Source organism: Diplotaxodon limnothrissa, linkage group LG4 (genome assembly GCF_057381915.1).
Source record: "Diplotaxodon limnothrissa isolate DT_005_m linkage group LG4, D_limnothrissa_male_GT1.1, whole genome shotgun sequence".
Lineage (NCBI taxonomy): Eukaryota > Metazoa > Chordata > Actinopteri > Cichliformes > Cichlidae > Diplotaxodon > Diplotaxodon limnothrissa.
In genome coordinates, this window is record NC_140599.1 from 26,317,833 (window position 1) to 26,345,498 (window position 27,666).

Here is a 27,666-nt window from a genome sequence, read left to right on the forward strand (position 1 = left end):
GATGAAAGTGCTTACGATGTTGGAAAATAACCACATCGAAATAAAGCCCAGACTTTGTATCTGATGTTTATTAATTAGTGGAAATGTCAGGGTCTGTCTGCATAGGTAACTCTCTAATGTATTTACAACCTGATCTAATGTCAATCAGCAGTATCCTTTCCTCAAGTTGATAGTCCCATCAATTGCTTGTCACAGAGTTGATGAAAGTCTAATTACTGGCCTGCCTACTTTGCAGTACTAACAGCTGTTTCGCTTTTGTTGCTACAAGTCACCTAGTTTTCATTCAGTGGTTTCTGTATTGTTGCTAATGTCTTCCTGAACCATCTAAGGCAGTACATCACTCACACCCACACTGAAAGCCTCCACATACCATTGTATACATTCCTGTGTATGTTGGATTGTTGCCACCACAACTGTGCTGATGGGAATAAACAGTGTGACAGGAATTTGTGAAGAGGGGGATGTACAGTATATGAGCATTATGTACTTTTAGGTTTTACATTATTATTATTTTAAGTGCATAGTGTAAGAATTGTACCATCTGGACACAGTTTTTGTCCTTGGAAACTGAATTTGTTTCCTGTTTTCCTCCTCCTGTTGATGGGCCGCAAGAGAGCCATCACATTTGATTCACAGTAGCACATAGAGCTTGGGGACCTGATGAGTACAAGAACTGCATTACAATCACCGTATCTGTGTGCGCGCTTTTACCCGCGCATAAATGCTGAGCAGGGGGGAAAAAAAGTTGGAGAGATCTGACATTTCTGTTTTGCTTTGCTTTTGTTCGTTGACAGTGGGTCCACGCTCAGCATCACAGTATCATTGCACAAGAAACTGCATCACTTAAAAATAAAGGGATTATCTTCTCACTTTTTTTTTCTTTTTATGAATAGTATAGAGTTTCCACAGGGTCACATCTCACCAGGGAGTTTAGTTTGTTTTGTACTGTGAAGCTGCTCCTATTTACCTTTATCACACTGCAGAGTGTGAGAGGAAGAGATTAGCAGCACTCCAGGAAAACGGAAAACCTTCTGATCTACTGAGTGCTGTTGGCTGAACACTTTTAACCCACAATGGTTCATTCATAATCATTTCATCTGATACAATCTGTTTATAGGATGAATGTCATAGCATAAGTGCTTCCAAAATGTCCACATCTGCAATGCAGGAACTGATGTCAGAGCTAAATCTTTATTATTGTGCAGAATTGGAGTTGATATTTTATCACTGAAATATTAGAATATATCAAACAGTTTTATTGTAAATATAGTTAATTCTGTATGTTTTCAATGATATTAGGATTTTAATAAATGTGAAACTGTTTTTGCCATCGATGTGCTTTCGGAAACTGTTGCTCATGCATTAGAGAGAGCTGTTTTTCTGCAGCTTGAGGCCTGCCTGTGCTAATGGGAGCAGACCTCCTGCCTCAGTACAGCCTTTGTCAGTCATAGTGTGGGGCTTGGGGCATAGCTGGTCCATTCCTCTGTGTTTCCATGGTTCTGTATGGAGTCTTTCTGCAGAAGCTCAAAGGAGCCTGTTGACTGGGGTCTGAACCGACAGGGTTAATGTAGAGTTCACACGCCTCGCTCCCTGGCTAGCTGTCCCCCTGGCTTGCTCTCTTCTCTGTCTCCTCTCTGTGTCTTTTTTAGCTAATCCCTCCTCCTCACCACCCTGTGTCCCCTCCCTTCCTTTTGTCTCCCTTCAGCGCTGGTATTGCCGTCGGTTTCTATGGGAACGGCGAGACTTGTGATGGAGTGAATCGAATGACGTATTCTCTCCGCCATGCTAACCGCACGATCACTGGAGTGCAGAAGTTGGTAAGACACAGTGCACAAATTATACCAAGAGGTTTAATAATTAATCGCTTTGCTGCCACAAGCAACCCCAGTTTCATTAGAGCTGTGTAGTGAGCCCCGCTTTTCTTGTCTGAACTCTTATCATGGCCTTGTTTGGCCCTGTTTTGGCTCTAGGTCTATGACAGTACTTCCTCACTGAACCAGACAGTTGATGACAATCTGCAACAGCTTGAGGGGCAGTATGCACAGCATACAGACTACCTGTCCATCATCCAAAAGCTGCAGGGCCAGCTGGATGAGCTGGTCAGACAGATGGTGGAGATTCCCTTCTGGGAAAACTCCAACATCTCCCTGGATGAGTTTGCTGGCAAGATTGAGCTTTTTGACTGGTACAGGTAAGACTGGGACAGTGGAGCCAAAGCACCACTTTTTGCAGTGGTATAACAGCAGGCTAATTATCTCATGCTACATCTATTTTATTAAAATGATGCAGAAAAAAATTGAACTGTTTTACTGGTGCTTATTACAGCATTTATATTTCATTGAAATTTAGTTAGTTTTTTCCTAGTTAGACAGTGCTGCTGTGTTGGATGTATTTCTGTATTAAAATGTCTTAAGTGATTCAAGTTAGCAGGATGCAATGGTAGGTGCAAGCAAGCAGGAATTTCTTTAAGTTATTCAGCGCATAATTAGGTAGCTGACGTGCTTAAAAATTGCAAGCCTGGACTACATTTCTCTGCTAGAAAATTAAAGCAGTGTTTAATTTTCTCATGCATAAAATATATCTTTGTTTATCACATGGTCAGAAAAGCCAGCTGAATGTACAGATTTCTGTCAAATAAGGTTACAGAGACTCCTTGCCTTTACTATATGTGGATCAGTTATGCTGATATCTGCAGCACCCCCAAAGGACAACTGTGAGTGTGAGAGGAAAAATACCCTGGAATTGTGGTGTCAGTTAAATATACCAATTATATCCTTGAAGAATAGGTTCACAGTCTGTTAACAATAAACCCTTTCCCATAATACTTGCTCTTACATGCATTCGAAAGATGTGATTTAATAGTTACAGGGAAGAAAAGGAATGCTACCACCTAGCTACAAGCATATATTTTTGTTTAAATTGTGCTCTTTTAGTATCTTATTTTATCCAAGTTGCAGGGACAGCAGCCTAAAAAGGCTTATTAGCCTCGCTCTTCCCAGCCACATCTTTCAGTTTAAACAGGTGGACACGGTTTCCAATCTTGGGTCTTGCCTGGGGCTTAATCAAATTCCCAAACCACTTCATTTGTGGAGGAGTAGTGGCTCTACTCTGAGTCACACCCAAATGACCAAGCTACTCGCCTTATCTCTAAGGGAGAGCCAAGCCACCCTTTTGTATATGCAAGCAGAAGTCCCGTCCTCAGTCAGCCAATCCACAGGCACTGCTGCAGACCTCTAATCAGTATTGCAGAAAACATTGTGGAAAGCTGTTGTGGACAGCCCCATAATATCCAGAGTTTTAAGAAATGCAGGGCAAACCTCATTCACCTAGCCACCCAGAAGATGTTTAACTACAGTGACCTCCTCTCCTGCGAGAGATGAGTCACCCCCGGACTCTGCTTCTACTATGGAAGGCATGTCAGCGGTATTAAGGAAATCCTCCCCAATCCCCATTGCATTTAGAGCAATGGGCCAATTTAGAGTAGAGCACCACTTCCTCCTATGAGTTGTTCCATAGTCTCATTGAACTCCTTGGACGTGAGCTATTGCTTCAGCTACTGCCAGAGCTGCACTTTGCTTGAGCTACCAATATCTCTCAGCTGTCTCTGGAGTCAAACAGGATAACCAAGTCCAACAGGACTCTTCCAACAGCTCCCTTCAACTCTGATGTCTGTGCCAGCACCACAGCTCAGCTCCTTTCTACACCCAAGTGTCCAAGTTATACGGCTGCATCTGATCATTTGATGATCAAACTTTGAAACACTTAAAAACACTTATGCTTGTAGATGGTGTTCATTGTGCACTAACTGTAGTTGGCACAGAAGTCTAAAAACAGAACACTACACAAGTTCACAGTGGGCAGACCGTTCAAATCCAACCAGGTCGCACTGTCATTTCCCATGTTAGCATTAAAGTTCCCCAGTATCGATGACTCACTCTTTCACCTGAACATGCAGGGAGGTACTGAACGAGGAGATTACAAATATACCCACTCCTGCCCACCACCACTCACCTAGACAACTCCTGAGTGGACCTGATGGAAGTTCATCCCCCACTCCAGGAAACTGGTTTCGTAGCCTGAGCTGTCCATTAAGCTCGGGATATCTAATGCAATTATCCCACTCACCACCTCAGACTCCTTCTCCACCAGAAATGTGACATTCAGTGGTACCAAAAGCCAGTTTTTGAAAGCCAGAGGTGAAACCGCTAGGGCTTCTGCACCTGACTACCATCAAGTCCTTAAGGCTTTGAACCCACAGGCGAGTTGACCCCGGCTGCTCTGCCCAGCCACCAGATGCATGGTGAACTGGTCCCTTGATATTTATTTATTCATTTATTTTGGGGGTCCTCAGAGGGCTTTCCTAATTCGCTCTTCCATCTGGCCCCTAACCCTCCTTTGACATCCTTTTCAGTAAATGAGTATAAATATTCGCTGGTAACTTTAATTCTCACACACCAGGGTTGCCCTCTAGGTTACTTATGACATGTCACTTACAAGTTGCCCCAAGACAAGTATGACTTAACCTCAGTTATTTTCAGGTTCTCATTTCTTTATTTTTTTTAGGTTTCATGTTCAAGTGTAACAAACCTTTCAGGAGGCATACCTATAATACACAGGATAAGCTGAAATCATTGCGACTGATGTTAAGAGAATTACTTCTTTACTGAGAGATGGTTAGCTGTGCTGCTTTGACCATTTGTTGTTAATGACATGTGTCTTCACAGGTGGCTGGGCTACATAACCCTGCTTCTGTTCGATGTCCTCATCTGCCTTCTGGTGCTGTTTGGCCTCATTCGCAACTCCAAAGGAACACTCATAGCGTGAGTCTCACAAGATTCAAGGGGAAACTCTTGTGACCTGGGAAATGATTTAGCTGAGTGGTGGTTACCATACATGAAACCACTTCTTCATTACTGTTCAGTTCATACAAAAAAGTTTGTTTGAAATTTCAGCCCTTTTAAAACTAATTTCACGGGAGCATCACATCATGATCAGATCAGTATTTTTGATAACTACTCTTGACACAAGTGACATTTTTGGCCTGACAGGTTTGCATTTATTTTGTTATGTACTATCTTTGCACGTAATAACACAGACTCTCAGTATCACTTCTTGATATTGGATATCCTGTGTTCTTTTTGGATCACTCAATATTGTTCAATATTGTTGTTTAGCTGCATCTGATTTTAGTTGCTTATGTAATCTATCCATGTATGTATGTTGGTGATTTCCTTTGCTTTCCTCTTCTATCCTTCTGCCTTTGCAGCTGATGCTATTCTTTAAGATTGATCTGCACATCTTTGTGTGTTGAATAAATTGTCAAATTTTCTATCTTAAATATCTTTCTTTCTGCAGTGGATTAAGTTGTTTTTGCACATGAAAGCTGCTGCTGGTTAAATATACTTCTCACTTCCTTTCTCTCCCCAGGGTGTGCCTATTTGGTGTAGTGGCTCTGGTAATCAGCTGGGTCTCCCTGGGGCTGGAGTTCGCTGTCTCTGCTGTAAGTTTCTGCATCACTGCATGATCCTGTTGGGAAAACAGTTTTTGTGGGCAGCCTGTGGCTGCAGAGCAGAGTTTTATTTCATTTAACTAGTAGAGTTCATGAGTCAAGATATAAGGAGTAATACACTGAATAGTCATGAAAATAGCAGTGCCTATGAGAAGGACTATGCTACACAGGACCTGTTTATTTCTATTGAAACTGCTTTTACTAAGTTATAACAATTTACAGGTGATTTATTTTTCTAGGTACTTATTACAGAAATCCTTAAGACTAATGATATTGATTAAGATGTGTGATTAGAAGCAAAATAACTGGTTATTATGCACTATGGGGGTAATATTGCAATTTGTGCTCCCAGAAGCAGAAAGTGGTAAAACTGGCTGCTTCACTCAGGTTAAAAAATAAATCCATATATTTTGTTTATATTGTTTTGTATTACATAATTTAAAGAGGCATTTTAAATGAATTTTCCAGGAGGTTGAAAAATGTTGATGAACATTAATCTTTATTTATGCAAATTAAATATCCCTGTGGAGGATTTCCTCCCCTGCAGATGAATCAAGCTGTTCACACCTAAATGTGCTTATTTTTTATTTATTTAATTTATTTAATTTATTTTGTTTGATTGCTCTCAGCAGAGATTGAGGGAGCCAGCGACATGAAGTGTTTATTTTTTGGTTTGTTTATTGTTTTGTTTTTTAAAGCTGCAATCAGTTCATCAAAGATGATGATTCATTTGCAATCATGCCTGTGATGGCGTTTGACTGCATTTGAATGCAAATGTCACCAACTGAGTCCTCTTCATTTATAAGTCTAATTTGTGTTGTTTTTCTAGACCACCAGTGACTTTTGTGCATCTCCTGATACGTATGTCACTGAAGTGACAAAGCAGTATCAAGTCATCAATAAAGGTATGAGCTCCTCTTATAAAGATCATTATGTGGTAAAGATTCAGTAAGTTCTTCAAAATAACTGAATTTTGAAAGGGCAGAGAACAGGATCTGAATGCTTTGTTGTGCTGCACTGAGGTCTCATTGTTCTGAAGGGTCATCCTTGCTCTTCTCCATAGACCATAGCAGGTTCCAAGTACTACTACCACATCTGCATTGGGGGCAGAAGGACAATGGGCTGCTTTTTAAAAAACCACTACAGACAGCTCTCAAACTGTCTGATTTTAGTAATTGCCCTATCTGTCTCATGATGGGACACATGTAAGAGGGAAAATAGTGCCTTGGATTTGCATGAGGAAGATAAGAACCAAGGAGCACAGTATCCAGGGCGCAGTATATTTCCTGCATCCTCCTTCAGTCCTTGGAAGGGGGGAAAAAGATAATGTGTCTCTGAAATAAGACCCATAATCACACGTTATAAGCGTCACCAAGGATTTTGGTGCTCCTATTTCTGCTTAAAATCCCTTATTTGACATCAGCTTAACAAAATATATCTTCTTCTAATCTCTTAAACATGGAGATTGCCATGCTTTGGGCAGAAACCAGGACATTAGCTTTAAATGCTCCGTTGTATGGTTAATCTGAACAATGAGCACTGGCTCACTATGCACTGAACTGTATAATGCTGCAGCTTTAACGCTTTATTTTACCCTAGGGCTAATTTATGCAGTGTGGGGGTTTTCAGTTTTGCTTTTTTTCTCTTAAACACATGCTAACTATTTAGCAGAAAAAAGGAACTCACTTATTATTACTGTGATGAGGCAGTAAGTATATTGCTATTACAGTATTAACACAAAGTGGGGGGAAAAAACTGCTGTAAGTCCAGACTCTGTTCTTGTGTTTGTCTTTTTCTCCCTTACAGCTTTTGCCTTCATGAAATTGGACTAGACAAATCTCTGGATACCACAAAGTGTTATTACAGCACTGGATTTATTGCTTTTCTCCCCTCAGTGGTTGTGGTAGCATCATTTCAACAACACTCAATGTTATTTTTCATGCGTGTGCTTTCTCATTGTGTGGTTGTTAGGCATTTTATCAGAGAGAAATTTAGGCTGCATTTTGTTCTGCTGCAGCCGGTTTTTCTCTATTATTATGATGGTTTGTTTTCAACACAAATGGTGGCAACAGTGACAAAGATGAGCTGCGACTCTGAGCAGGCTTGAACTCCAGAAACTCCATAAATGCTCAAAACGGCTACATTTGTGCGTTTGATCCCTCTGTGTTTGGAGGAAGTTGGTTCCTTGTGAACATTTGCTTATTTAGTCTATATGACATCTGGTTTTCAACACATCCTTGTGTTTGGGAATACTCACAGTGCAACTCATTCATTTGTTCTGACTACTAAAAATCTAACCTAGTGCAGTGACTGGATGCCAAAGCTATCTTGATGGCATGGCTCACTGGCTCTAATCATAATACCGAACAATACGTGTTTGTTGTCCTTTCTTTTGAGGGTTCCTCACAGAGTTATGAGCAAAACAAATTCTTCTACACGGGGAAATGGCATAATACTGTGAAAATTATATAAACCCACTTCCTGTCCGTTATATTTATTTGATCATGAAAGCCATAACTGAGTCATCATTTAACTATGTTCTGATACCAAGTGACACAAAAACTGATCCCAACCCCATGATGAGGCATCCGTAGTTCATCCACAGACTTCAGGAAATCTGCTCCTCCTGATATAAATGTGTGGGTGTAGTTGTGAGAGTTGGACCAACAGAAGCTTGCTGATATGTACTTTTAAATGCCGGAAATTCGCTTCTCATGCTCAGCTGTGTGGGAAAAGGCTCCTGACACAGCAGTGAGTTTGGACGTCACTAACACCATGTGTCAGGTTGGTGGTGTTCTTACTGCCTCTATCCGTGGACATTTCTGTATTCCACCGCTTCTGAGTCACGCTCTCACGCAAAAGCATTTCTCATCCACTCCTTCTCAGTTGTGTGATTTTTAACCTAACTGAAGTGGCCGGTAATAGCAAGCGAAAGTCTGAAAAATTAATTAGTCTTCTTTGGCTCATCGTGTACTGCAAGCAGTTGCAAGTATGGTCATGTTGTAATTTAACAATGACTCTAGAGGTGTTGTTTTCCTGAAGCTGTTTGCAGTAAAGGCTTAATCCTAAGTCTCTCTCTCTTTGGCTGTGTAGTGCTGATTGTTCAAGTGTTGCTGCATTAGGAGAAAAACACATTTCCATTTAACCTCAAAGCTCATGATTAACTTGTTCATAGTTACAGTAGCCATCAGTGTCTTACAAGGCAGCATTCAATAACTCAAAACTAGACAGTAACATAGTATATTTTGGCCTTGAATCTTAATGTCTGAACCAGTGACTCTGTGAAGACGAAGCACAGTGATGCAAGAATGAGAAATATAGAAAAAAGCCATAGCTGTCTTGTCCTGCAGTAGTTATAATCAGTACTTTTTGACAGTATCTCATGTTTTGAAAGTGGTAACTTGTACTGATAATCATGCAGAGAATCTGATGCCCACCTTTACACAGCCCTCTCTTTTTTCTTTTTCTTTTTTTTTTCTTTTAGTATTTAACATTGTAGGATCTTTAGGCTTGGTAAAGCCTTGAGGCCATTGTTGCAAATTGAAATTGCATAAATAAAATTTGATTGTTGAACTCTGGGGTTCACAATAAACATTCAGAAACCTGCTGCATTGCCTGGCTAGTGCTAAAAGGCCGACACACAAAATTAGCAGCTGAATACCTCTGTGTACTTAATGTTCCTGGACTCCGACTTGTACTAGTAGTAAGTTGACTTTTTATGTTAGTAATTTGTTGTTGTTGTTGTATGTTTCCCAATGAAAAAGTAGATTCTCAAACATGGCTATGTTTTTAAGACCGAAGGTCAAATTTGCACAAATAAACTCATGAGTCAAAAGCTCAGGCTTCATGCTGCTCTAATTGTGCTGTTTCTAGCACTTGTCTATTTTCGGCTTGACGTCAAAGGGGAGGGATATCCTTAACATGGTCATTGCAAGCAGTCGGCACAAGTTGTGAGCACAGACGTTTTACAGATCTGTTGTGCAAGAAAGCTAAACACAAAAAACCTTTAAAGGGGCAGGAGCTTTAATAACTACTTTCACACAATGGATGAACTGAGATAACGCACTAAGGCCCAGTATTGCATAAATGCACATTTGTTTTTGAACTGTAAATCATGCAGAGCTATATTACTAGACTACAAGAATAATATATGGTCCTTGACATTAGCTTACTAGTTCCCCTTTAAGGTCAGCTTATTGTGATGTGCAAGACATTTGGACCATGTTACAAAATCTGACAGTGATATAGCAGTTTTTTAGCTGCTGCTAGAGGATTAATCAGCTACAAATCTATTTGATGGTAGGGTTTTTTTTAAGCGTCTTAATTTGTCTCAACCTATGAAAGCAAGGATTTCCTTTCATAGGTTATGTGCAGGTTGTTTGTGAATATATTTTGCTCTAATTTTTAGTGCATTTTGAGTTAAGTGGAATGTGTTGTCATATCTGTTTTTATAAAAAAGTGTTTATCAAACAGTGAAGCTAACGGTGCCTGTAATTAATTACGTTGCAGGCTAGATATTCATTGTATAAAAGACAAAGAAGAATAATGAATATAACAGTAATGCAATCAGGATAAAAAGAATAATATTAATACATAATAAGCAACATGCATGTCTGTTTTCATACATGAGCAAACTGAACAAGTGCACATGAAAGATTCCTGGTTCAAACGCATATCCCTGGAACAGTTGCGTCAGGAAGGGCATCTGGCCTTAAGGGAGCAGCTGAAAAAGCTGCCACATTTGCCATATGATAAGCTAACAAATGTTGTTAACCTCTTTGCAGTTGAATAGAACAAACATCCTGAGGAAACTTAAAAGTTCACATATTTGGCAGTTAAAACCGCTTTCAAGTTATGTCGTCATAAAGACTAGCCGCAGCCCTACATGTAACTTCTTGTGCCTCTGCCAACATGTTCATATGTGTTCTGTTTTTTCTTGCAGAAACCCTTCAGTACTACCTTAGTTGCAGTTTGGAGCAGAGCAATCCCTTCCAGCAGGTTTGTTACATGTGTTATTAGATCCATCTTTGTGCATGTTAAACCAAACCATTTCAGGCTCATAATGCTAAAATCTCAACAGACATATTTTCTGCATGATGTATGACCTTGTTATTAGGAGGAATGCAAGTAGGCACCATGGGCCACTCGCACTGCCTCAAAGCAATTTTTTCCATGTATTCCAATACAATACATTTCATTATGCCAGCAGGAAAGCTGATGCAGAGCAGCACTTCCTGTACGTCCATGGTGATAGTGTGGGGCTGCTTCAAAGGGTGTTGGGCATGAGAGATGTTGTACAGAAGTTACAGTTACTGTGAAACTGCGGTTTTCTTTAATGGAGTCCCTACATTTAATTTCTCAAGCTCCATGAATAAATTAGAAGTTTTGAGTGCAGCTAAAGCTAGGCATCTATTGTTAGTCCTTGTGTATAGAGAACGAAGCACTATATATACATTATATAAGCCTTGAAGCTCTATAAACTCAGCGTGATTTCACAAGACATCAGCTTGACTACAAAAGGAGACAGCCACTGAAAGCCTCTGGCACTGATTTAAAAAATGGAAATACTTTTGAAATATGCTGGACTGCTACAATATTCAGTCTTTTTTTGTTTTCAGAGGCTTTCCGGGAGCCACAAAGCATTAGTGGAAATGCAGGATGATGTGTTTGAACTGCTTCGATCTGCCACCAGAGAGTATATACAAACCAAGGTATGTTTCCTACACCAATAAATTACCCTTTACTTGTAGTCCCACATTACATGGTATCTCTAACGGTTTGTGATGACACAACATACAAGTGAATGGGGCCTGTGCGGCCTGCAGAGAAGTGAAGTGCACCTGTCCACATAAAGGCCTGCTGACAGCCCACCTGGGACCTGCATTATGTGCATTAGGCTTTCACTGGCCCTTGTCAATACAACACTATGCTATTGTCCAGGGATGGTCCTTACTCTGTGTTGACAGAGGCCTAAAGGAGAGCTGACATAGGGAACAGAGGGAGGCATATTTCACTTCACATACCCACACAGTGAAATTTGCTGAGGTGACGGAAACACTTGTTTTTTTTTATCTGGCAATCAGACATTTTCTGCCAGATCTTAAAAAAAAAAAAAAGAACTAGAGGGAAAAAGGGAACTGTCCATTAAAATGTATCATACATTATAATCTGCTTTTTCAGCTCTGGCTCCTTTGTACTGCTGTATAGTGAAGCGAGACAAATCCCTCATAAATGTGCATTGAATAATCACATTATCTCATTCTCCATTGTCAAGTGTTTAAACTATTAACAGACAGGATGAGGAAACTTACTGTGTAGTGTGTTTTCAGGTAAACAATGAGAACTGCTCTGATTTTTACTTTGTTCCACTTTTTTTTTGTTTTCTTTTTGTGGTTTCAAGCCATTGAGCCATTTTTCAACAGTGCACATTTTGAGTTTCCCATCGCTAATTTACAGGGACGCTTGGAAGAGATCCAGAGGATACTGAACACCACAGAGATCAGCCTACATCAGCTCACTGCATTGGTGGACTGTCGCAGCCTGCACATGGTGAGTAGAAGAGTTACAAACTGAGACACTGTTAACTGTGGGGTTGCTCGTTGTCTGATTGAAAAAGGGCCAGCGGACTTGATTTGTACTGACATCCTTGTAGTGCAGCTTAGTTGTATAAAGCAGCCCGTCTTTTATGCCTGTGCAGTTGACTACACCTGCCATCATAAATAATGTTTCCTTTCCTGTATGCAAGTTCTTGTCCAACTGATGCTGGCTGTGTACCATTTATGAAGCTGGCTGAATGACAAGTACTTGGCTATGTCTGTGCTTTGGAAGATTGTCCCTCAGTGGCTTCCAAATTCCAAGTGCACATGTGCAAGTGAAGCACTTTTCTCGGTGCTATCTGCTCTCGTCTCTCTCAAAGAGTTCCTTGGCTAGCAACACAATTATTTTATGTAAAGAGAGAGACTTTAGCAGAATACTTTTTTTTTTTTCCTGCAGTGCATATAGTCAAAAATTTTCAGTCACGATGAAAAGATGAAAACCTACTCTGCTGCTAAACAAAACAGTTTGAACCTATTTAAATCTTCCAAAAACTAAAATGAACACCTGTGCTTGTTACAGGACTACGTCCAGGCCATGACGGGACTTTGTTATGATGGACTTGAGGGTCTCATCTACCTCGTGCTCTTCTCCTTCGTCACTGCTCTCATGTTCAGCTCCATTGTGTGCAGTGTGCCGCACACCTGGAGAGGCAAGCGGTACGACTTTCATTGACCTCATACAGTTTGCACAGTCCTCATCAGAAAGACCTTGTAAAGTGGTGCAAAAGCTTTTAAGCTAGGTTTATATTGAGGACTTTATATACAGTGAGAAATAATTCAAGAGGAAAAGCCCATTAATTAATCATGAATTTGTTGCATGTCTTTGTAGCCACTTGTTTTTACATTACAAAGAAATTACATGGGCAGAGAAACATGATTGTTTTTCTGTAAGACTTGCGTTTGTCTGTGCTTGAAAGACTGGTTTTTGTTCACTGCTGGGACAGGTCCAGGAGGCTCTAGCTGCATCCTCAAATAGATTACTTCCTGTTAAACCCCCATCAAATGTGCTATCTCACTACGTTTTTTGGTCTTTTGCAGGGGTGGGGTGAAATCATTCTGATTTCTCTCTTATTAACAGCAGATATGGTTTGCTAACAGGAATGTGGTTTCTCAGGCTCAGCTCAGCTGCTCCATATAATTAACTTATCATTGGGGGGGTATGTTCATCAGTTTGATCTCAGCTAGAGCTTCCTGTTATAAAGCAAGGGATTACATGCTACCAGTCTGTTTTTCTCAGTTTCCCTGCCAAGCTTGTTTTATTTTATTGCTGTAATAATGCAGCTAATTACTTAACAGCTTGAAATGGCAGGTCATTATCAAGATGTGCTTTTAGTATCGAAGTTTAGCATTTCCAGTGCATTAGTGTTGTCAGTAAGTTATTAGCACAGTTTTCCTGACCATGTAGAATCAAGTGATTGTATTGTGAAGTGCTCTGAATGAGATTCCATGATGTCATGGATTAAAAATGCATGAAATCAGCCTGTGGGAACACTAGAGGGAGACAGGCTCCATGTTGCCAGCGTTATTGTTGCTCTGTTTTGACAGGCCATGTTTAATCAGTTAATGTTATCTCATACACTACTGAGCTTCCATGTTTGAAAAGAACCAAATAGAATCCCATTGTTCTTGCAGAAGTAATTTTTTTTTCTTGGTCTGTTAAAAATCACATGCAAAAGTAGGGCTCTTTGAAGGAGCAGGGCCAATTAATTGAGTCATCTTCTTTGCTTCAAAAAGCAGAGACCTTATCTTATTGTCTCCTCCCGAAGCAGAGATGAAATTGAATCAGAATGTGACTCAGACTAATGAAAAACGTGACCACGTGGCGTCTTTATGTTCTTTTGTTATCAGTGAGATGGGACACGGGGTCCCCCTGGTGGTGGTTTTATATTGTTGTGTGGTGTTTTGCAGGAGCGAGGAGGACAGTGAGGACGAGTCTCTGAGCCATGGAGGGAGGCAGAACCATGATAATTTGTACCGGGTTCACATGCCGAGCCTGTACAGCTGTGGTAGCAGCTATGGTAGCGAGACCTCCATCCCTGCTGCAGCCCACACCGTCAGCAACGCACCCGTCACAGAGTACATGTAAGACATTACTGTTGAAATTTAAAGGGAAAACCACATTAAAGGCAAGAGGGGTGGATGATATATTTTTACAAGACAGCCCAGATTATGCACAGTGAGGCTGACATTAGATTCCTTGTGTATTCAGGAGCAAATTTATCTGTCCCCAGACAGAGCTCTACTCCTATAGCAAGCCATGTTATGTGCAGCAGATGCAGCTGGTGTTCTCCAGCTGTGATGCCTGTGAAAATCAAAGCCGTCTGCCTCCTGAATAATGCACACATTTTGGGAAACTTGAGGAGGGAATGATGATTTTTATCGCTATAATTTACTTGGAGATTTTCATGCTTATAGTGTATGGTTTCAAATCTACAAATCTGTTTGTGAGTACTGACACTGTAGTTGTGTGGTCACTGAGTTTGATCCAATCGTGTTTTTTCCCCTTCAGGGCTCAGAATGCCAACTTCCCTAATTCTCGCTGTGAAAACACACCACTGATAGGACGAGAGTCTCCTCCACCTTCGGTAAGTGTTGTTTTTCCTGTCAAAGCACCTCATAAAAGTATTCAGTCTGCACCTTTACACCAGAGGAAAAACTGAAGAACTAAACTAGAAACTGTTAACTTTATTTTTAAGAGACATGTTGAATGAAGCTAACTAGACAGGTGGTGTCTATATACTGCCGTGTGACTTTGATGCTTCCTTGGAGTTTAATTAATTAATGGTAAGCGGACATAAAAAGGTGGAAGGAGAGACAGAGAACTTCAGAGCATCTGTCTCCACTGCACATGATGCACTGACTGTTTGATGGATGTTTATCTTTGCTTAACGGCATTGGCACCATGAAACTATCGGGAGATTGTTCGCTTTCTCTGCTTAACTCGCTTTCCTTTCTCGTTATCACCCCCTGCCTCTGCTCTTAGGTTGTTTACACACATTTTTCTTTTAATGTATTTGAACAGAGAACCTATTCAAATTTCTTGTTATAAGAAAAAGTACCCATATCTTTAGTTTTACTACATAAAAGCTCTAATCACTTCTTTGTTTTGTGAATCGTTGAAGAAGCTGTGGTTTCCGTGTTAGTCGTGGAAAACCCCAGTAAATTCACCAGAACCCGCCAGATTTAGTTCCTGACTTCCTTAAAAGATTTTTGGAAACTTTATGCTGTGACAGTTGCCGTGCCAAAAAACAAAAGCTCATTTGTTAGTATAAGCCTTATAGAGATGAGTCTCTGGGAACTGTTTTGTTTTTTTTGATTTGGGTTTTTGTTTTTTTTTGTTGTTGTTTTTTTAAGGATCCACCCTTCTGAGTCTTAATCAGTCTCTCCCAGCTTTAGCAGTGCTGTGCTGTACTTGATCTTGTTAAAAGAAGGGGCGACAGAACTCTTGCTTTCTCCTTCTTGAAGCTCCAGCTTTCTCCCACAATTTAAAAATCCAAAAGGTGACTTAATAGGGAACTTTAAATTTCCCACAGATGTGGATGTGTGCATGAATGTTTCTCTGCCTCTCTGAAGTTTCGAACCCATCCAGGGTATAGTTTCTTCATAACCCTTAAAAGAAAAGCTACCACAGCTAATGGAAGTGCCATGCTGTCACCAGTGTTTTCTGTGTGTCACTTGAACAGTTACAGAGAGGAGAAAAATCCTGCATACTGTCCATAGTGCGTTGCTTTTATTGGTGATCAGAAGTTCATTGAGTAAACATAATGTAAACAAATGGCATAACACAATGCTATAAATCCCTGTGCATGTGTTTTGATGCCGAAGAGTTATTAAAATGGTGTTGGTTTGTATCACGAGGCAACCTCGTCTTTCCCTTCTGCGTATACCTGGCCTGAACATCACCAGATTTCCTGCTCTCCCCGGTGTCTGTGTGTCTGTCTGGACCTCGACACTGCTTTGTGTATCTTCTCTATATACTCTCTTCTTGTCGTTTTTGTTTTTGCTTCTGCGGATCCATACAGTTGTATTTGACTGCTGCGGACAGTAACAGCGGTCACTGCTGGCAGTTAAAGCCTTCGGAGAGTTCAAGATCGTTTTGGTAACCTCATCTGCTATGCTAACAGGTACTAAACATGCCCGCTTCCTCCCCCTGCTGGCCTGTTCCTCCCCTGTACCACTTCCCAAGCTCCCAGCTCTACTCACCCTTTATTTAGGACCCACCAGATCTAATGGACCCCTCACCCTCACTCCCCCTCTCTCCCGACTCTTGCTAAATGTCCTACCTGGTGTCTCACCTGATGTTTGTTTCCTGTGGCCCCAGGCTGCATGTCCATTTACCCCCTGCAACTCTGATATATTGGGAGGAAGCTGTAACTCTGCCTTAAGGCACACCATGATCTATGAGTCAACAACAGTCAACATTAAATTAAAAGTCCATTAAACCATTTCAGTGATAATGTGGATGTGCTTTGTCTTGATTCTTGGCTTCGAGGGTGATCTCATGGGAGTTACAAGTAGACATTTTAAAGTATTTTAGGATTGTTTACTGGCGTGTAAAGCAGGGACATATCACTTAAAGGTACTGACTTTGGTATGACCTTTAGTGTCTTTCTATTTTCTAATATTTTCCTCACTGACACTACATTTGATGATAAAAACAAATTCATCCATCATTTCTTTACATTCTCAAGCACCACCATTATCACTACAGTGGTTACTGAGTATGTAAACGAATAGTTAACACCTGTGCTTGTTAGTCTCTGTAAGTATTTATGACAATGTGGATGAGAAAGTAATGACGGTGTTCTGAACTGAATCCAGCATTGCCTGAATTCTTGCATTGAGAAGAAATGCATCGTGGGGGAAAAATATGAAAATACTGATATTTGTTTTTAATTTATTTATTTTTATTTTGTTTCTGGACTCGAAACATTGAGACAAACTAGTAAGAAAAATGCAGGGTGCTGACAATGTTTACAGACAGTTCAGCCTTAATAACTTTCCCCAGCCTAGAAGATTTTAAACTGTTCAGTAAAACTGGAAAGATTAAATTACATTTCATAACTTATTTTTAGAATTCTAATCCTTTTTGCAAAAAAATAAAACAATGAAATTGTAAACTTAACCTAAATTATTATTGCCATGGTGATTGACACTGTTCCCTAACAGCAAGAAGGTCCTGGGTTTTAATCCCACCATCTGACCTGTCCAGAGTGTATCCTGCCTTTAGCCCTGTTGTAGCTGGGATAGGCTCCATCCCCACCAGCCCCCTGAATTGGATAAGTGGAAGAGAATGGATGGACAGACAATTACAGCCATAGATTGCGTATAAAACCTGCAGATAGCTTTAAAGTCTTAAAAGTGAGCCCAGTGCACAAGTGTTTAAACCCCGCATTCTTTCTAATAGCCAGAAGGGGGCAGTTACTTTACCCGAAAAAAGTCTGGAGCCGAGAGCAAATGTCGGAGTCCAGCAGTATAGAAGTCCTTAGTAAAACTGACCTCGTCTCCTTTTTGATCTGTGACTCATATCCTGATGAATTAATTATCTCAGACACTTTTTAAGTCTTACGTTGTGTAAATTATAATCACCATTATAGGCAAAAGAAAGAATCCAGCATTGCATGTTTCAGGGCGTGGCTACCTATTAATTAATAAATCACTGCTGCATGGGGGTGTAAGGTGTGGTATCTGTCAGTTACACAGTCACATCTGTCCCTTTTATCACATCTAGTTTAAAAAAAGAACAGTGAAAATGCTCAGCTAAGCTTTATAGCAGGACTTAAATAACTGATGGCACATCAGTAACGGCACAGCGGCTTTGTCCCTCTTTAACATATAGCCTACGGTTACAGCCCTTCTAATGTTGAATATTTTACTTAAACGTGCATGGTAAGTGTTGATGTTTCAGCCCATATTGTTGGAAATACTTGGCTTTCATATCAGCAGGCTGTCTGGACGGCTCTGAGGGTTGATCTCAAAATCTGACAAAGTGCCAACCAAGTGTTTCGACAGGAGTGTGAAATGCAGCCTTTGTGTTTGCATCACCTGTATTCAAAGAACGCATGGCTGTATCCTAAATCTATATGAATGTTTGGCCCTGCAAGCGAGCACGAAGTCTGGCAGGATAAGAGGGTCAAAATGATCCTAAATTGCGTCCAGCTCTTTCTAGTCTGATGTCTGTGTACTCTGTAGCTGTTGTACATGTATGTATTTTGTATGTCTGTTTGTTTTTCTGCTGCTGCTTACCTTTTCTTTTTATTTATTTCTTTTTTTTGTAAGGGTAAAAATCTGCCTTTTGAATCCTACACAGAATGTGGTTTCAAGTATTTTTGAGGAGTGGTACCTGGAAAAAAGTGAAACCATGATGTGAATTGTCTTTTTCTTTTTTTCTTTGTTTTTCTTCACAGTACACCTCCAGCATGCGGGCAAAGTACCTCGCCAACAGTCAACCAGATCCCAACAACACTCCAGCGCATTAGACCCCGACAGGCTCATCTGGTCTGCAGCACTGATGCCACTGAAGTCACTCAGAAAGCCCCTCCATCATCTTTTTTTTCCCCCCATAGATAATTTTTCTCTCAGTCTCTTGCTTCTTGCTGCCTGACTTGACTTAATATATGAAACCAAATGTGCTTTCGCTGGCTGGTTGAAGCAGAGCTTTGGGACATCCATCAAATCTCATCTCATGAGTTATGAGTGCAGGAACTTGTCTACATCTCCTCGGCTTACGTTTACTACTGCACGAATCATCATTGGTGCTGGGAAATTAACTCTGACATGATGGTGCCAGGGCTGACTTTGAATCTTTCTTTTCTTTTTTTGTCTTTATGAATGCACCATGACACGTACCAGTCACATCTAACAAGCATTGCTGTGTCAAGGACTCTGGAAATGCTCATAGACTAACATTGATTACTACTGGTTGTTTTGATTTGTAAAGTACTGTACCATACTCGGAGAGGAATACATTGCACATTCATACAAACTTTTTTTTTTTAGTTCATGTATTTTTTTTGTCTCCTCTAAAGCATAACATACAGGAAAAAAGAAAACTTTTTTTTTCTCAGTTCCTCAGCACTGCTTTCTGCTTACTGGCTTAAAAGTACAAGGTATTGTTATTTTTAATGTCTACACGTGACACATGCACCACACACTTGGATTTGCTGTTGCATTTTTGTCTTAAACCTGATTTCTGGAAACCGCTTTCCTGCAGTATTGCACGTCTTATAGTCCTTTGAAAGAGAACTTTATTTTCTTTTTCCTTTCGAGACCCTGTTATTTCCTGTGGAGTGTGCGTGTTTTATTTTTTGTTTGTTTTCAGACTGTGTTGAGCCCCTGTTACACAGCCAGGACTGTGTGAAGCTGTGATTGTAGCTCATAATTTGGATTGGACAAAGATGAACTGTGTTGTAGGGAAGCAGCACTTAGTGAGATGATTAATTTTTCTTTTATATACTACTGGAAGCAGTAAAAAAGCAGACACTTTTAACTATCTATATATATATAGAGAGAGAGAGATGGTGAAGCAGGGGAGTGTGTGAGATTTCTTTTTATATTCCTTTTTATTTTCTTTCCCCTTACACACTTCAGGATAGTATGCATTAACCATGTTCCTGTTAAATAAAATCATGTGCTCCCTTAGCAAAACTGGGACTTGTCCACACACATCTATATCCGATGATACCCTTCCCTGCAAAATGAAACCGCTTCCTCCTCCCAGTGACTAACTCTCTTAATCCAAATGTGTATATAAAAAGAAAATATGCATATCTCAACAGAAATTTCAGGAGAAGCTTCATGCATAGGCAGTGCAGTGTTTCTCAAATGTGTTTTAGCATTTATAATCAAAAACTGTTACGGGTGAGTGGATGCTGTGAAGGGATTGCAACAACTGTGCTCTCTGTACAATCTGAAAATTCTTTGCTACGTTTCCTGTTGAAGCATGACAAACTTTGCAACGTGCAGTGAGATGTTTGTACTTCTGCTTCCTCAGCTCGCTTCTTAGATGTGCTTCGTGATCAGTACAAGAGGTGATGTTGAGACTGTGCCAACAAGTTAAGCACAACCCTTACTGTTTTGTTTTGTTTTTTTAATCTCTTTACTTAAAGTCTGTTGAGAAAATGAGCCTGACTGGTTCGAACCACCTATATTCTGTTAAATGTTATTACACTGATGCAGTTTTTCTCCTTTAGATAGTCATACTCTTTGTTGTTTTGTAATGCAATGCTATTATACTGGTTATAAACTATTACAAAATGAAGAAAAAATTGTGAAATTGGCATTTTAATTTCTACATTTTTAAACAACTTTTTTTTTCTATTGGGTTTGCTAGTTTATTGTTTTTAGTTTAGATTTGTAGAAGCACCGTGTGTTACTTCATTAATGTGAATATGGTAAATAGACTTAAATTTTTCATTAAAATTTTTGTGGAGGAAAAAAAAATCACTGTAGATGTAACTTTTTTGTAAACACTGTGGTCGTCTTGAGCTTGAATGCTGTGTTTCAAAATTAAAGAAACCTTAAATGTAGTGCAGTAGGTCATCGCACTTCTTTGTGCTGTTGAGACAGAAAATCCCTCCTGACATCCAGTAGGTAGCAGCAAAACTTCACTGTAGTTCTTATAGACAACTGTTCAACTGCTCAAATATTTAATCAGCCAGTTACATGGCAGCGACTCAATGCATTTAGGCACGCAGATACGGTCAAGACGATCTGCTGAAGTACAAACCAAGCTTCAGAATGGGGAAGAACGGTGACTTAACAGACTGTTGCATGGTCTGATAATCTTATAGATTAACATACAAGATTTTCTCACACGACCATCTCTAACGTTTAGAGAGAATAGTTTGAAACTGAGAAAATATCCAGTGAACAGCAGTTCACCAAATTCCTTCTTGATGCCAGAGATCAGAGAAGAAAAGTCAGACTACTTAAAGCTGATAGGAGGCAACAGTAACTTATTACAACTAAGGTTGAGAGTGCAACTGAGTTATGCACTCTCTGAACACTCAACATATGTAACCTTGAAGCAGAAGATTACAGCAGCAGAGGATCACACCAGGTAGGAAACTGAGCCTACAATTTGCACAAGCTCACCAAACTTGAACAATAAAAGACTGGAAAATATTGCTGGTCTGATGAGTCTTTATTTCTTCTGTGACATTTGGATGGCAGGGTCAGAAATTGGAGTAAACAACAAAGTATGGATCCATCCAGCCTTGTATCAACAGTTCAGGCTGGTGGTGGTGTAATGATTTGGGTGATACTTCTTTGTGTACTTTGGGCTCCTTAACATCAGTTGAGAACTGCTTAACCTGAGTATTGTTGCTGGTCGTGACTATGCCTGCATCACGACAGTGCACCCATCTTCCAGTAGGATATCACGCCATACCTCAAGCTCAAAGTCTCTTGGCCGTCCCTTGTACAAGACTAAAGACTAGGAAGGACAGAGCCTTTCGGTCTGTGCCACTAAGGCTATGGAAAAGCTGACCCCTCCAGCTCCATTTAGCTGACTCTGCAGAGTCTCCTGCTACTTTGTTATGTTATGTTTTAATGTGTGTGTGTGGGTGGGTTTGTTTTATTTGTTTTTTTTTGGGGGGGGGGGATGTTTTAAGTCACAAAACACTGTTCAAGAATTATGTCTGTGAAAAGCACTATAAAAGTAAAGTTTTACATACTTACAAAGTTCAAATCATTGCAAATGGATTTCTTGAAAATGACAAGTTTGATGGACTAACAGTCACCAGATCCTGATCCAATAGAGCACCTTTAGAATATGGTGGAATAGAGGTTTGAAATTATGGATGTGGAGCCAACCAATCCACAGCGACTGTGTGATGTCATCACGTCAATATGGCCTAAAGTGTTCGAGGAATGTTTCCAGCACCTTGCTGAGTCTATACTGTGATGAATGAAGTTAGTTTTGAAGGAAGGAGTCCAACTCTGTACAAGCAAAGCGTACCTAATAGAGTGGCTGGTGAGAGCATACATCTAAATTGATGCTGTTTAGAAATTATGTTTTATGTTCACTTTGGTCTGTTTATGTTTTTGTTTTGTTTTTTTGGTAATTCTCTTTAAGCATCAAGTGCTCTCCGATGTCACTACATTTAATGTAAACATACAGCACAAACAAAACAGGATATGAGCTTGACTATTTTAAACAGCTAAGTTTCTCAGAAAATGTCAAGGCGATACTTTCATTTTCAGCCCCCACATGCTGCTGTTTTCAGAGACAGAGCTCTAAAATTACAGTACGCTGTTGGTGAACTTCGTGCAGCATTTAGCAGCTAAAATGGCGGGAATCCTTTGCAGTCACTGATGCAAAAATGACTCCAAATAACTGAAAATGTTTAAAATGTTTCACGCTCTTTAAAATGTGCTGATAAATCAGCTGGTTTAAGAGCTTTTTGGACCCTGAGGGGACATTTGTGAGAGCTCAAACTCCAGAAATTCATTTTAAAATGTGCTCCTCAAACTTCAAGTCTTCAAATCGACTGAAGTCAGCATTGAAGAGGAAGTGTCCTACTCAAAGAAATCTTTGGCAGGCAAAGTAAAACTCATGCAAACATGGATTCACCTCTGTTTGCACCATTTTGTTATGAGCTGTTGCATCTGTGGATGCCAAAAAGAAAGTCTTCATAGCAGTGACTGGATACTGACCTGATGCTAACTGTCTCCTGCATGTACCACATGTAGTATAGATAAAGCTATAGAATTTAAATTTACCAAGCCAATTATCAAAACTGGTAATAGTTCCATGAACCTTTGAGCAAGGCATATTACATGGTAGATACTATTGGAAACACTTCGAAAAAGCATAAACGGCACAAATAGAGTGGAAATCATCCAGAACAAAGGTTTTTTAACAAGGCTGTAAACATGTTTATTTCTGCTGCTGAGTTGTTGTAATTTGACATTTTAATTACTTTTGAGACAAACAAGATAAAAGATAAATCTTTGCACTTTAGATATTTTGGTAATGTCATTTTTATGGGTAATGTGTTATAACAGTCTGATTCACTCACTGACTAACTCTGTCTCCTAAAAATCATCAATTCAGTTCAATTCAACAGTATTTACATACAAATGAGCTGGACTGAACTGAATTAAAGGGGGGAAACCCCCAACAATCCCTTACGAGGAAGCACTTGGTGACAGTGGTGAGGAAAAACTCCCTTTGAAAAGGAAACCTCCAGCAAAACCAGGTCCAGGGAGGGGCATCTGCCTCTGGATTGGGGGTAACGCTGGCCTCATTTTCTTCTTTTTCTTGCAGATTCTCCTGGAGTGTCTCATTTTGGGTCTGAGAATGATCTGGTTTGGAAATGTTGGACTCAAAGGCTGCCGCAGTACAATCTTCTCTTCTTCTGTTTGCTGGAGTTTGTTTTTGATGTTTGTGTTGTCCTGGTTTTACTTCTCTGCAATTTCCAGGTAGAAAATTTTTTTCCAGTTCTTGTTTTAAGTTTTGTGCCTTCAAATAATTTTTTTCACTAAGGGTCTCAATAGTGCAGAGTTTGACTCTGAGCTCTGTGATCTCACAGCGGACTTCCTCTTCCTGTTCTCTGCGTTTTGCAATTTTCTCTTCAAGATTTTTGAAGAGCTGATCGCAGAGTCGATTTCATCCTGCTGTTTCTTACATCGGATCTCCAACTCAGCTTCTCTTCTGCATTTTCTCTACTCCACTTTAGCTGCAGGCAAATCCAGTCATTCTGGGATTTGTTCTTGGTACCTTTGTGGTTTCCAGCTACCAATTTGTAGTGATTTGTTTGCTGCCCGTGCAGATAAACCTTCAGTTGGAATCTCAGCACAGGAATCTCATCTCTTATATTACATGGAGGTCTGTCATCATTGGGTAGAAAGTGAGCATTGGGCCAATGTTTGTGTTTCGTTGCATACTTTTCACGTGCCTCATCTTTATTCTAAAAGCTCACTGTAAGTCTGAAAGGGAAGGTTTACTAGATAGTAGTGAGGCATCCTATGAAGTACAGTTGGGAGATAGTAGCACTGATAAAAAGACAAGAGGTCAAGCTGAAGATCCCAGAATCAACAAGAAGATGATGGTAATTCACATCTTTCTGGTTTGCATTATAAATTTTAATTTCCAGAGTTATTTCAGTTACTGTAGAGAAAACATATGAGCAGGTTTGCCTCCTCCGAGGAATTTACAAAAATTATATTAAAAGGAATTGGCAGGAAAAATTTGTATTACCATTTAAAAAAAAGGCTGAGAGGGGTTTCCAGTTGCCTCATAAGTTACGGTGTAGATTTCCCTCAAAGCATAATTCAAGCATAAAAGCATCTGTTTCTTCAGCTAAAACGGGGGCGGCATGTCCAGCTAATGTGTAAAAATTACATGTGCCAACATTTTGAATGAAATGTAGAGGAGAAAATTTGAAGGTTTTGGGGTCATTGTTGCCTTCCTTTTGCAGAAGAGTCTGATTTTTTTTTTTTTTTTTTTGTCTCAGGTTTATTTCTGTCGCTATGCAGTAACATACGACAGTGTGGTTGTAGTTCAATGTGAGCTGAGGAGAATAGGCAGCCTTGTGTTTGTGACATCTCTGGGCAGACAGCAGGCGAGAGGTCAGTGTCAGCACCGGGCCACTAGTCTGGTTTTGTCAACTTCCTTCATACCGCCAACCAGCTGCTGTTACCCCGTTTGATACTGCAACTGATCATTCAAGAACAGACAAACAGACTTTTGTATTTTAAAAATACCCCTTTTTTATCTTAAAACTAGCTACTTTATTTTAATTCTTTAACTATGTGTCACATTTGTCTATCAAAAATGTCTCTTCTTAGTTTAGCCTACTGAAAAACAGTTGTAATATTCAGATTCACTTTTTCCCCGAATGATAAATGCCAAGATTACATCATCTCCCGGGCTCCTGCTGTTTTTTGTGCGGGCTGAGCAGTAAACAAACAAAGCACGATGGAGGCAGGGAGGTTTTCACAGCCCGTCTAACACAGAGACGCAATTGAAATTTCACACAGCCTCACTGTCGAGGAAATTGAATTACACTGCTTGTTGCTGGACTGGAGGAATGCATTACTAATGCTTTGAGGTGACGAGCTGAATGGAGAAGGGGAAGGAGGAGGGAGCAGTTGGGGAGGGTGAGACTGCACCCTCTGACCCCGCCCCCCCAAAACCCTCAGACAGACACTTCCTGAGTCTGCTTGGGCTCTCTTCCAGATGGTCGGACCATGGCTTTCCTTCTTCTCTGCCTTCTCAGTGCCAAGCAGCTGCATGACTGACGGCCAGGAGACACACAAGAGTTGAACCTCACAAGGCAATTAAGACCTCCATTTAAAAGTGCACCAGTGTAATCAGCCTAAACCTCAGGGCTGATATTGCCCCTCTGAAATCTTTCTGGCGCATCCTAATTCAGCTCTTATATCAAACAGCAGGCATTGAAAAAAAAAATAAGAGGATAAGCAATTTTAGCAAAAAAACCCCAAAAAAACCCCAAACAGAACTTTATTTGAATTTATTTTTTCTTGACTTTCTGGAAGCATCAAGTTTCCATTTGGCAAGTGAAGTTGATGATAGTTACACACAAAATACCTCTATCAGGGTCAAGTTGGGCTCCGTCTGTCGGCTTTAAATGTTGACCGCCATTCACTCTCTTACATACACCATAAAAAAGAAGGTCCACCCTCTTTCAATTCAAAGGTTTTATGCATTAAGATATAAACTTTTAGAAATGCAATGTTACAAAGTTTCTTAAGTTCATTGAGGCTTGCAGGCATTAATTTTTGCACAGATTTCTTAAGACCCTGCTAGCATTGTGGTACATTGAGGTCTGGCCATTGCTACACTCTGTTATACATTTGCTGTTGTGCTTGGGATCATTGTCCTGTTGCATGAGCCCGTTTGAGCCAAGCTTACCTTGAATACGTTGGTATACCAAAAAGTTCACGATCGACTCAGGTGCCCCGCTCCCGTGGCTGCAATCATCACTGCTACATCTTATTGTCTGACAGTATGATTTGTTTGTGCTGTGTTTGGTGTTCTGTAAATGTGGTGCTGTGCATTATGGACAAACATCTCCACTTTGTTCTTGTTTCTCCAAACGCTGTGATTCCAGAAGTCTCGTTGTTTAATTAGAAGCTACAAGTCAAGTTTCAAGTCAAGGTTTTGAACTCAGAACAGCTGCTTTTATTCAAAGTAATGCAATAAGAGCAGTGAGAGTGAAGCAAGAATAAAAAAATATGTGTGCTGACTAACTAAATGAGGAGCAACTGCTTACTAAGTTCAGTAAAATAAAGGCCTCCTCACGTTTGTCACAGCAATACAGTCATGTCACTTTTGTGGGTTGTTTTCTGTGATTGACTCAAGGAATGAATCTCAAGGAAGCTGACTTTTTGTGATGAAAGACACTCATCGGAGTAGAAAGTTGAAAAATGTTGTTGGTATATTTGAATATTTGAAAAATACACACAACGGGGTTAATGATCATCATTGTTGATATGCAGGCTAATTAAAATAAAATAGTAGAATCTTTTCAGAAGGTTTGAGAGATGATTAATGAAAGACTAAAGTTCCACACACTTTTCTATTGACTGTGATTTTAGTGAAATCACTTTTATTTTACAATTAGATGGCGTCAATTATGCTGCCTTTGTGGTCACAAACCTAAAAGATGATGACCCACTGGTGTTATTTTAAAATGTGTTGTACATCCTAAGATTATCATAGCTTTTGTATTTAAACTACAGCTGTTAGTGGCATAAAATGGAAAAGTTCCATGTAATTATGAATGGTTCTCACGCTTTGCCATTTCTCATCTTGTCATCACAGTATAGTTGAGGCAAACTCTACACGTGAGCACCTCCGTGTCCTGTCACTGCTTTGTTGCTCAGCGGGAGTGGAGGAAACCGGGCGTCTGGCTTGTCCCTTTTGTGGCAAAGCTCCGAGGGAGGCTGCTGCGTCCTGAGAGTCAGCACTCACATCATTCACACCTCACCTCCTCCTTTGTGCACATCACCCCAAGCAGTCAGTGGGAGCACGTAGCCGAAGAAAGATTTATGGAGCAGGCCATTTATCCATGTCCTTGCTTTTTCCCCCCCTTTTTTCTGAGCCCTGCTCACTGAGATGCTTCACGACTTTCTCAAAGTTTCCTTCCTGTTCTTCTGTGTGAAGAATTTGTCATGATCCAGTGGTTCACCACCAACTCCAAAGAAAAAGCCCACATAAGACATTTAACCACATGATCTCATCTAGCAGCCAGGACATTAAAGTTTTCTTATTACCAAGGTTACGAGAAACATTCAAAAACACCGTCTAAATGAGGAGAGAGTCACAGTTTTTGCATTCAGACACATCTAAAAGGTCTTTTAGTGGCTTTGGTCAAATATTATGAGCATAATGTAAAACCTTTGGTTGCTTGGTGAGAGTGTTCCACCAGCTGTCCTCCACATAAAAGTCTGGTGCATATCAAACCAAAAATATCCTTAACAGTTGGTTACCAGAGTGTTGCATTGTTATGTGGAGATGAGTTATCAGTGCCTGAGGTCATACACCAGCGTTTGCACCCTCATTTGCATTTATGCAAAACCTCTTTAACC

At 40.2% G+C, this 27,666-nt stretch overlaps 1 protein-coding gene across 2 annotated transcripts in view; it reads left to right on the plus strand.

Annotated features, from left to right (window-relative positions):
* ttyh3a (tweety family member 3a) overlaps positions 1 to 26,974 on the plus strand; it is a 31,486-nt gene extending 4,512 nt beyond the window's left edge. Inside the window, exons 4-15 of one of the 2 annotated variants that reach the window (XM_085351759.1) lie at positions 1,706 to 1,817; positions 1,971 to 2,191; positions 4,725 to 4,820; positions 5,428 to 5,500; positions 6,339 to 6,414; positions 10,452 to 10,507; positions 11,128 to 11,220; positions 11,966 to 12,058; positions 12,626 to 12,762; positions 14,014 to 14,187; positions 14,615 to 14,690; positions 26,900 to 26,974. In XM_085351759.1, coding sequence (XP_085207885.1) covers positions 1,706 to 1,817; positions 1,971 to 2,191; positions 4,725 to 4,820; positions 5,428 to 5,500; positions 6,339 to 6,414; positions 10,452 to 10,507; positions 11,128 to 11,220; positions 11,966 to 12,058; positions 12,626 to 12,762; positions 14,014 to 14,187; positions 14,615 to 14,690; positions 26,900 to 26,908 — 1,216 coding nt within the window. In that variant the 3' untranslated portion in view covers positions 26,909 to 26,974. Of the gene's footprint in view, positions 1 to 1,705; positions 1,818 to 1,970; positions 2,192 to 4,724; positions 4,821 to 5,427; positions 5,501 to 6,338; positions 6,415 to 10,451; positions 10,508 to 11,127; positions 11,221 to 11,965; positions 12,059 to 12,625; positions 12,763 to 14,013; positions 14,188 to 14,614; positions 14,691 to 18,512; positions 20,362 to 26,899 lie in introns of those variants that run through there. The other variant, XM_085351758.1, reaches the window with a different exon arrangement.
* The last annotated feature ends 692 nt before the right edge of the window (positions 26,975 to 27,666 follow it).